Source organism: Camelina sativa, chromosome 4 (assembly GCF_000633955.1).
Source record: "Camelina sativa cultivar DH55 chromosome 4, Cs, whole genome shotgun sequence".
NCBI classification, from domain to species: Eukaryota; Viridiplantae; Streptophyta; class Magnoliopsida; order Brassicales; family Brassicaceae; genus Camelina; species Camelina sativa.
Window position 1 is genome coordinate 29,913,147 of NC_025688.1, and position 10,372 is coordinate 29,923,518.

A 10,372-nucleotide genomic window follows, 5' to 3' on the forward strand; every position below is an offset into this window, starting at 1 on the left:
TTATCTTTCTAGGTTCTGTTCTGTTGAATTACTTATCTTTTCAGGTTCTGTTGAATTACTTATCTTTCTAGGTTCTGTTCTGTTGAATTACTTATCTTTTCAGGTTCTGTTGAATTACTTATCTTTCTAGGTTCTGTTTAATTACCTATCTTTCTAGGTTCTGTTTACTTACTTTATCAATCACTTTGCTATATTAATCCCCTAAACTCTTGACGATCTGGACAGAGAATTCAATATGCCAAAACAAAGTCAGATGTGGTTGCCAAGGCGGATGGTACATTTGTTCCTCGCGAGAAGAGAAAAAGACATGAGGAGAGAGGTGAGACTTACTGAAGTTTTTTTTGTTTCTTTCTTTCGTTTGCTTGCTTGTTTGGCTCACTTTTTGACCATTGCTGCAATGCACATGTACATGTAGATTTATTATTCCTCTGTTTCTCATTCCCTCTTTCTCCCATTGATCATTACTATTCACATCCTATGTGGGATGCTGACTGTGTGTATCATTCATGACTTTGTGATATCTTTGCTTCCCCACAACATGTTTTCGCATCTAATAAATATCGTCTTTGTAACAGCAGGAGGCAAGAAAAAGAAAGACCAGCACCATGATTCCGCACAGATGGGCATGGCCAACTCAGCCTATCCAAGTGTCTATGGAACTGCACCTCCTGTGAGTTACCTCAACATTTTTCTTTACTCTATTCTTGATTCATGCTTTTTGGGAGTTGCTCTTCCTGTATTCTAACCACTGTTCTTATTGCCACGCTTTTCACAGCTTTCGCAAGTACCATACCCTGCTGGTGTTAAACCCATTCTCCCCGAGGCACCAGCTCCGCCAAATAACATCCTCTTTGTCCAAAACCTTCCTCACGACACAACTCCAATGATGATTCAGATGTTCTTCTGCCAGTACCCAGGGTTTAAGGAGGTTAGGATGGTTGAAGCCAAACCGGGAATCGCCTTTGTGGAGTATGCAGATGAGATGCAGTCAACGGTCGCAATGCAGGGACTTCAAGGTTTCAAGATTCAGCAGGACCCGATGCTCATCACGTATGCTAAGAAATAGACAAAGTTCGTTTGATCTCTGGTTTCAATGAGATGTTTGTATCTGTCAATGTACTTCTTCTATGGTTTGTGCAAGAAGGAGAATTGTTTTTGTTGTAGAATAGATTATTACAATCGTCTAACTTAATAGTTTTTTTTTCTTTTTCATCTAAACAAATAAGCATCTTGATTCGGTGTTTGTCTAGCTAAGCTTATGTCACCTTCTTCCAGTTATGGATAAGCCTTTCCTTCCATAGCTATGATATCCTGATACCTTCTGAACTGAAAGACCTGTGCTTTTAGTTCTTAGAAGGAATAGAGACATCTGGGGAAAGCGATCAATCACCTGAAGCTCTCTCGTAGGTGGCGCAAGACTTAATGTCTTCCATCTCCGCATTGTCTAATGTCTATATATAACTGCTTTTGTTTGTTTTTCACTTGTCAAAGGTTTTAATCATATAAACTCTTTTTTTTTATTTTTATGAAAGTCGAGTATGGAATTAACGTATACATCTATATAGCCTTTGATATCAGAGCTTCTAGTTCTAGTTTAGGAAGTAGAAAGTATTGGTCATACGTTTTATTAATTTTGCTATTTGGAATTGGAAATGGTGATGCAAAAAAACGAAGCAGCATTTATCAAAGGAAGAAGAAGAAGAGGCAACACCTAATCATGATACCTGTTAGACCGTTAATTTGACTGGTTACACGAAATTATATTGAATAAAAGTATTCTCTCTATAATCTATGGATGATTGTAATTTTATTTTCTTACGAATTCCTGGATATCTAGTGAAGAACAAGAAGCAATCATTATGTGATGTTGGATTGGTGAAAGAAAAGTCTTTGTTGTGTAGCTGTTTTTCTTTGTTGCTGCTGACGTGACCGACGATAAAGGTTCAAACTCGTGCGCCAAGAGAATTAAGTGAGCGAACTCTTTTTTGATATATTGGACACTCCATGCATTTAAGTTATCAAACAACAAAAGCATTCATTAGACAGACGATGGTTCAGTAATTGAGTGAGCCCTTTAGCGGGAAGCACGAGTGTCGTACGGACACGTAAGCATTAATGTGTTTATAGATTTGGTGATGACTTCATTGTCTGACTCTGACTCCTCTTTTTACAAGACAAAAGATTTGTTGCTGATTCATCTTTGGTCTGCAGGTCACACACACCGCTTGCTTTCTTAGTTGCATCTTTTTTTCTAATCATCGGCAAGAAAGCTAATTTTAGTACGTAGATATGCAAAGTTTTACAATACTACAACAATTTGTTTCATAATGTGAAAAATTAATTATATACTCTTAGTATGGCCACATGTCTGATGAATAAACACCTTGAACAATATCACTTAGCTAGACTCTACAATTACTATAACAATTTAACTAGTAAGACCACTGCCTATTGAGTCCATGTCAGGCCTGAGGAGGATTATACATTAAACATAGACTATATAATATATACACAATTGATGTGAGAGAGAGGAAAAATATCAACATAGGGACCTTACAACCTCATCATATTATGAATGGTGTCTTTGTTTTTATGTTAGAGAAAGTTAGGACAACACGCAAAGCCCTACGTGCACTCTTTCATTATTCCTCTCTTCTTTTGCCCCAAACAGTCTTTGACGAGCTACCTTCCTCTTTTTGATCCCTTTCTCTCACACACATATGTTATTAATTCAAATGAATGGTTCTGCTATGCTTCGGCATTTATCATCATGAAGGAGTTTCAGTATTAACTGAGAAATAGAAAAATCTCTCATTTATGTAATACAGTACAAAATTGACAGAGATAAAATGTAGTATTGTAAATCAATATTTGAACTTGAAGAGTTTCTTTTCATTTTGGTATACGCCCGTAATTCAATTCTAATCGTTCCGAAACCAAAGAATACGGATCCTTTATTTTTTACATGTCCTAGAGTAGATGCTAATAAGATATTGCTTGTCAACGCGTGACCGGCTACATATAGGATCCTAGCGATAACACAAAATGGTATACATTGGTACACATAGATAAGATTATGTAGAGTTAATGAAATTTAGGACAGACAAGCCCCCACAACAAAAAAAATTATGGAATTAAAAGCTTTCAGAACTTAATTTTTCGCAGTAGTTAGTAGACAAGGTACTGTTTGGCCCTAGCTTCTTTTAGCTCTCTTCATTCTCTGAGATCACTTTTCAACTTCAACCCTTCTTTTGCGTGAGATGCCATCATGGCATGGCATGGTTCTTTTGCCTTACGTAAAACACACTCACGCCAACACATACATAATACACATATACGTATGTGCGTGTGAGAGTCTTCCATTAATGCGATCTTTGGGGCTATATATACAAGCCTTTCCATAACCAAAGCTCTCATACTACAAAAGCTCAAACATACTTGGAAATGCGGGTGAGAATCTCCACGTTGGAGAAGCAGGGCACGTGCAAACCAACAAAGACGAATTAATCCGTCTCATATGCTTTGCACGTACTCCCCTTTTCCAACATGAGCTCCTCACCCAATTATGTTATTTGCTCCTTTGAACCTTGCTGATAATTCTATTTACTCAAGTATTTTTTTGGGTTGCATCAAGACTCAAGAGAGTGTACGTTTTTGAACTTGTCGATGTATATACGACTTCACTGCATGAAACGGGTTATTCGTTTGAAATTAATGGCCTACAAAGTTATACAATTCTGAAGCTATTTGATGGTTTTTTTGCAGCACATGTGGCGCATTAACATTGAGAGGTTCATAAACCAGGAAGAAAAGAATACATGTCGAGTCCCATACTCCCATGATCTGTAAGATGGAAATAATCTACTACTCTACTGCATGCTCTTTTACTTATTTTGAAGACCATAAAACTGCTACCCACTTGGCTACTTGAACTTGAGTTGTGCATAATAATCATATACTAATTTTTACATAATATATCAATGAGAATTATTTGACTAAAAGACTATTTAAATACTCCTATTTTAGTATNTTTTTTTTTTTTTTTTTTTTTTTTTTTTTTTTTTTTTGTTAAATATGTAATTTTATGGACCGAAAATAAAAAAAAAAACAAAAAAATTGAGTGTTACAAAATGGAAGAAAATCGAGGAGGGGGCTTGGCTTATCAACCAACCCCTCAAATTCATCTCAGACAAAACACTCTTCTTTACTGACAAACAAAGAGAAATGGACTGGAAGAAGAAGGGAGCAAACCCAGAAGTAGAAGAAGAAGAAGAAGATAACCAAATCGCCATTACTATCCCTTCGTCTCTACCAATCGCGTCTCTTTCACTGGTCACCTTCTTCCCAACCTCAACTCAGTTCCTCAGATTGTTTTCTCATCATCCAAACAAGGTTAAGATCCCTACTCAGGCCTCTTCCCTCACCCATCTCTCTCTTTCTTCTGTCTCTCCTCTTCCCACAAGATTCTCTTTCAAATCCACCATCTCCGCTAACCCTCTCCACTCCCCTCTCTCCATCGTCCCTCGTCGCCCCGTCGATCCTTCCTCCGCCGCCGCTCTCCGCCGTTCTTCTCTCGTCTGGTTCCGCAACGACCTCCGCGTCCACGACAACGAGGCTCTCAACTCCGCTAATGACGAGTGCGTCTCCGTTTTGCCCGTCTACTGCTTCGACCCTAGAGACTACGGCAAGTCATCTTCTGGATTCGACAAGACGGGGCCTTTCCGAGCCCAGTTTCTGATTGAGTCGGTCTCAGAGCTCCGTAAGAGTCTCCAAGCGAGAGGCTCGAATCTCGTTGNTCTCTTTCTCTGGTCACCTTCTTCCCAACCTCAACTCAGTTCCTCAGATTGTTTTCTCATCATCCAAACAAGGTTAAGATCCCTACTCAGGCCTCTTCCCTCACCCATCTCTCTCTTTCTTCTTCTTCTTCTCTTCTACCTTCCACAAGATTCTCTTTCAAATCCACCATCTCCGCTAACCCTCTCCACTCCCCTCTCTCCATCGTCCCTCGCCGCCCCGTCGATCCTTCCTCCGCCGCCGCTCTCCGCCGTTCTTCTCTCGTCTGGTTCCGCAACGACCTCCGCGTCCACGACAACGAGGCTCTCAGCTCCGCTAATGACGAGTGCGTCTCCGTTTTGCCCGTCTACTGCTTCGACCCTAGAGACTACGGCAAGTCATCTTCTGGATTCGACAAGACGGGGCCTTTCCGAGCCCAGTTTCTGATTGAGTCGGTCTCAGAGCTCCGGAAGAGTCTCCAAGCGAGAGGCTCCAATCTCGTTGTCCGCGTCGGGAAGCCTGAAGCTGTTTTGGTCGAATTGGCCAAGGAGATTGGAGCTGACGCCGTTTATGCCCACAGGGAAGTCTCTCACGACGAGGTTAAAGCGGAAGGCAAGATTGAGACGGCCATGAAGGAGGAAGGCGTTGAAGTCAAATACTTCTGGGGAAGCACTCTCTATCATTTGGATGATTTGCCTTTCAAAATTGAAGATTTGCCATCTAATTACGGAGCTTTCAAGGACAAAGTCCAGAAATTGGAGATTAGGAAGACTATCGCTGCTCTTGATCAATTCAAAAGCTTGCCCTCTCGAGGCGACGTTGAGCTTGGTGACATTCCTTCTCTTTTGGATCTCGGCATTAGCCCCACTGCCAGAACGAGCCAGGTTTCAGTTTTCTTTTCCTCTCTTCTTAGCTTAGCTTTGATTCATCTCCTAGCCAGGTTTAGTTTGTTTAGAAAAAAGGTGGATACTTGTTTGATTTGTCAAAGGTTCGTAATCTAGCCAATTGGTTCCAGTTCTATAAGAGACAGACTCATATGGATAAATACTATAAAGTGTAAACAATGTTTGAAGGTCCATGAATTCTTTATAGGATCAATGAACGTTTCTCCTTCGGTCTAATATGTGTCTGCTGCTCTCTTACACCTTTTTTTACCAGGAAGGGAAGCCAACAATGGTTGGAGGAGAGACAGAGGCGTTGACTAGGCTAAAGAGCTTTGCAGCAGAGTGTCAGGCTCGGTTGAGCAAGGGAAACCAGAAAGGAGGTAACAACAGTGTCTTTGGTGCAAATTTCTCTTGCAAGATATCACCTTGGTTAGCCATGGGAAGCATCTCTCCTCGTTCCATGTTCGATGAGCTTAAGAAAACAATCTCTGCATCAACCACCCCCACAACTCCAAGGTAATGTCTCAGAAACACAACACTTATGGGAAAACCATATAGGGTATATAGTAAAGATGTGTCTAATTTCCATTCTTTATAATGATTTTCTCAGGAACGGATCGGGAGATACTGGACTCAACTGGTTAATGTATGAGTTGTTATGGAGGGATTTCTTTAGGTGAGCTCTTGCCTTCTTAACTTGGCCCTAAGTAGAATTTGTCATTTGTCTGAATCTCTCTTTGATGTGTTTCAAACTTTGAACAGGTTTATAACCAAGAAATACAGCTCATTGAAGACGCAGGTTGAGGCTGGTCCGGCTACAGCCTGTACCGGCGCCTTTGCTTAAACCTACTTCTCAGGTGATTGGAAAAGTAGATCCCATCTGGTTTTTGCCCTACTCTTTGTATCCGTGTATTTACATACATGCTATCTGGGACAGGACTTAACTGCTCTCTTTTGAGACTGAGTATGAGAATGAATTAGTAACCCCTTTTTTATTTTATTTTGGCTCAATCAAGTTGTTGTTTCCTTTGTTCTAAACATTTCATATACTCATTCCATAAAAAGTCTCTATGATTTGTGATACTAGAACGAAGCTAAAAGAATTAAAGACTTCAATGTATCACCTGTAAATACTTAGGGAATCGGCTAAGAATTTGTTTGAACTTTAGACAAAGTTTGCATCTTCACTGACTAAAAATTTGAAAAAGACTACAAATTGGTAACACCGCAAATAAATAAACAAAAAACTGCAGAATAAGAGGAAATGTACTCCTTCATATATGTACGACCCTCCTAACTAAAGATGAAGCCTCCAAAATCATGTTCAATATGCTTTATATTTGTAACACATATTTAGCCAACTGCCTTTTGAACTTTGATATACTATATAAAACCCCTTATAAAGGATAACACAAAACAGAGACTGTGTGATATAGTAAGGCTTTTTCTTCTACTCAAGGGTTTGTTTTTTTCTCTTTTGTTGTTTCTTCTATAATTCTATATGATGCCTGAAACTTTCAAAGAAGAAAGAACAACGAAGACGACCCAAAGCATCATGAAATAAGCAGAAGTAAGCCAAGCCCATAGCCTTGGACCTCCAAGCTCAGCTCCTATGATCAACCTTCTCAACACAAGCACCACAATACATCCCACTGATGTAGCAAAGAATATCAGCAGCGAAAAGCTTAGTCCTTTTGCGTTTTCTATGTATAAAGGCTCCTTGTATGCAAAGTAGTTGTAGACTGTGTTTATCAGCCACGGAACTCCAATCCCCACATAAATGTTCACCGAGTTACTGCAGAAATTATCACCAAAAAGATCATGAAAAGATCTTGATTGTTTAAAAGGAGTTTCGAGATTTTTACCTGCAGGTGATGTTTGCAATGGCTGAATCTGCGGTAAGTTGTCGCTCTGCAGCGATTTTACTTGCTACTAAGTCTGGCCATGAAGTTCCACCTGCGAGTGCTGTGAATGCTATCACATATGGGTTTATTCCTGCAAGATGAGAAGAGTTTCAAATGTTGTAGCGCTAAAACGTTGAATCTCTTAATCAAGATTTTAAAACCGGAGTGTGTGTGTGTACCAGTGACACAGCTTATAAGGTCGGTAAGTCTTGTGACGACAAAAGCTACTCCACTGATGAAGAGGAGAGAGCAGATGAAAGCAACCCAACCGTGAGCAATGTTGCAAGGAGGCACAAATGCAAAAAGAAGTTTCCAAGGGGCAAGGAGTAATTGCCAAAAGGATTTTGCGATTCGAAGATAAATGCTATCCACTTTCTTTGATTCTGATGTCTCCAACTGTTTGATTAAGAAGGGGAAGAGAGCCAAGTTAAATAGAATGAGTTGTCTGTCAATGATCAATAAGACCAAAATAGGATATAGAAGAATCTAAAATCACTTGGTACGTAGAAGATTTTTACCGTGATTGCATCCACAAATTGATGTTTCCACAAGTTGAAAACAGTAGAATTCTTCGCCTTACCCTTCTTAGTAGCAGAATCGGGTGGAGTATCTGCCACTGTATGATAGGTGATCCCTGCAAAAGTATTCGTTACAGGGAAAATCTGATTTATAACAATACCAGAGATGATTATGCGAGTCACATACACGGATTTGGAAATTACGAAAAAAACTGGTCTTTATCAATAGGAAGACAACCTACACATACTTAGTACCTGTATCATTGTTAGCTGAATGAATTGAGAAGATATCAACAATGTTTCTGTTTCCCGATTCAACAGCTTCTTGAGCGGCATCCGAATACACATCATGAACATCATTGTCATCTTTGGATTGATCAATCTCCTCTGGAACCCACTCCTCTGGCCTATCGCCTCTTGACCTTAAAATGTCAAATACAAACACAAAGGTTCAGTCTTCAGTAGAAATCTGTTTTGCAGAAACTAGTATTATTGTCTGGAGAAGAAACCCACATTGGTAACGACAAGTAAGGCCATCGCTTGTCTTGGGCGTACGCGTGAACTAGAAGTAACCCGTATTGCAATACTGTCAATAATGCCTCCAAAAGTGTAATGACATTTGGTGACCACACCTGTGAGACGTGAAAAGAAACAGAGATTTAGACCTCATCACTGAAAATTCAACAGAATCTATTTAGACCGCTTATTTGCAGTTACCTCGAGGATTATGTACAGCCAGATATAAGCCCAAAAAGACCAGACCAGCTCGACTAGCCAAACGCCTAAGTCAGATATCTTTTTCAGTTCTCCAGCTTTTGGCACCACGACACAAACAGCGGGGATAGGGAAAAGATCAAATGCAGCTGAGCCGACAAGTGTCCCAGGACCAAGACCTATATGACAAAACATGATATACGAACTAAACGAAATTTGAAGTAAAAAAAAACAGGGGTTTTAGGAAGGAAGAAGATAGATCAAGAACAAGACCTCCAGCATAACGCTCTCCGATATTGCGTATTGCATCGATGGTAGCCAAAGAGATCTGAGGAAAGCTTGTTCCAAAAGCCAACAAACTGATGTCTGCAATAGTAAAGTTCCAAACTTTCTTGTAGGTGATGACTTGAGCATTAGTAATGGGATCAACTGCAACCACTTTACGCGAATGTTTCACAACATTCTCCATAGACTTGAAAAAGCGTGCAGTAATGGCAGACAAACCGATGAAGCAGTAGGCAAGAGCAAGGAAATACAAAACGCCCCTCAAACCATCTGACAAAGTATTTTCTCCGGGGAATATAAAATAGTTTTCACATCTTACATGCCCAATAACCTTGGAAGATTCTTGCAACTCCTGGGTTTGATTAAGAATGGAGGCCATTGCACCGCACCTCCTTCCTTGCTGATAAGTCAACTGAATTCACTTGTTCTCTCAGTGGAGAAACGAATCTGGCACACCAAAAAAAGTAAAAAGAAGGTTAAGGAATCTGATGGATCGGACTACAGTAGTAGCAGGTAACAGGAGAAGGCGAAACAAACGGAACATGCAATATAGATTTGATTCTTTCCAGAGAATCCATAACACGAACCAAGAAAACACTGCAAAGGATCCGCATGGCATTCATCCGAAATTTAATCTATAGACCAAAAACTAATAACAATTTGCATGTTCCACAGTAATCAAAACCAGATCAAAGGAACAAGAGTTGGGTTCGGTTAAACAAGAGTTGGGTTCTTTTCACAAAAACCCTAATTTGTCGAACAAATCTCAGGCAAAAATAGCTATTAAATAAAATAAAAAAACAGAGCATGAGAGGGGGGGGGGAATCTGTCTGAAGAGTGAGGCACGTGATCAATGCGGACGTACCGGAGGATATCTCGGTGACCGGCATTCACAAATCCGCCGATCAGGGGAGAGACGAAGGGGAGCTGATTGGAATCGGTCAAGCTGCGATGTTGGATATTGCGGTGGAGACTTGTGAGCCATTTATATTTTTGGTGACAAATCACAAACACATCTAAATCAATCTCCTAATCTCTGCATGACACTTCTTCAATTATTTGTTGAATCGAACAAGGATTACATTGACCGACACGTGTTCTTTTATGATTGGTCGATTTTTGTTGACTATCAACTTGGGACTTATTACTTTTTTTTTTTTAATTTTGATAAGGTTTATAGACCGAATTGCAAACATCTTTTATTTCGTTTTAGACCCCTAATAACGTTTTTAAAAAAAAAAAAATCTCATATCATCATCATCTTTATAAAAGTTACAACAAACATTTGTTGCTT

General features: G+C 39.8%; 3 protein-coding genes across 5 annotated transcripts; 2 read left to right on the forward strand and 1 right to left on the reverse strand.

Moving 5' to 3' along the window:
- Positions 214–1,251, forward strand: LOC104784462 (U1 small nuclear ribonucleoprotein A-like; the record flags this gene model as incomplete). Its single annotated transcript, XM_010509485.2, has 3 exons — positions 214–319; positions 576–670; positions 776–1,251. Coding segments are annotated over 3 exons (492 nt in total), but the record flags the coding sequence as incomplete, so codon positions are not given.
- On the forward strand, positions 4,143–6,687 carry LOC104783348 (blue-light photoreceptor PHR2). Of its 2 annotated transcripts, none has more exons than XM_010508494.2 (5): positions 4,143–4,463; positions 4,943–5,657; positions 5,932–6,173; positions 6,268–6,333; positions 6,420–6,687. In XM_010508494.2, the coding sequence occupies exons 1-5, from the start codon at positions 4,225–4,227 to the stop codon at positions 6,499–6,501; spliced, it is 1,344 nt and encodes a 447-aa protein (XP_010506796.1). In that variant the 5' UTR covers positions 4,143–4,224; the 3' UTR covers positions 6,502–6,687. The 2 variants fall into 2 exon arrangements, with proteins under 2 accessions (XP_010506796.1, XP_019100676.1); XM_019245131.1 differs by having other exon boundaries at positions 4,143–4,332; positions 4,809–5,657.
- Positions 6,913–10,078, reverse strand: LOC104783349 (magnesium/proton exchanger). Of its 2 annotated transcripts, none has more exons than XM_010508496.2 (9): positions 9,944–10,078; positions 9,067–9,525; positions 8,797–8,972; positions 8,593–8,711; positions 8,335–8,501; positions 8,080–8,177; positions 7,741–7,957; positions 7,523–7,652; positions 6,913–7,452 (listed from the first exon to the last, which is right to left on the reverse strand). In XM_010508496.2, exons 2-9 carry the CDS (start codon positions 9,455–9,457, stop codon positions 7,155–7,157), a joined length of 1,596 nt encoding a protein of 531 aa, XP_010506798.1. In that variant the 5' UTR covers positions 9,458–9,525; positions 9,944–10,078; the 3' UTR covers positions 6,913–7,154. The 2 variants fall into 2 exon arrangements, with proteins under 2 accessions (XP_010506798.1, XP_010506797.1); XM_010508495.2 differs by having other exon boundaries at positions 8,080–8,195; positions 9,944–10,077.

What these genes read in the sequence shown, in the direction of transcription:
- LOC104783348 (XM_019245131.1), top strand. Translation starts at nt 4,225, where the DNA reads ATGGACTGGAAGAAGAAGGGAGCAAACCCAGAAGTAGAAGAAGAAGAA. An exon ending in CAATCGCGTCTCTTTCACTG is followed by an intron (nt 4,333 to 4,808) that starts GTCACCTTCTTC and finishes TCTCTTTCTCTG; the next exon opens with GTCACCTTCTTCCCAACCTC. An exon ending in TTATGGAGGGATTTCTTTAG is followed by an intron (nt 6,334 to 6,419) that starts GTGAGCTCTTGC and finishes AACTTTGAACAG; the next exon opens with GTTTATAACCAAGAAATACA.
- LOC104783349 (XM_010508495.2), bottom strand. Translation starts at nt 9,457, where the DNA reads ATGGCCTCCATTCTTAATCAAACCCAGGAGTTGCAAGAATCTTCCAAG. An exon ending in GGCTGTACATAATCCTCGAG is followed by an intron (nt 8,712 to 8,796) that starts GTAACTGCAAAT and finishes CACGTCTCACAG; the next exon opens with GTGTGGTCACCAAATGTCAT. An exon ending in ATTGCAAACATCACCTGCAG is followed by an intron (nt 7,453 to 7,522) that starts GTAAAAATCTCG and finishes TAATTTCTGCAG; the next exon opens with TAACTCGGTGAACATTTATG.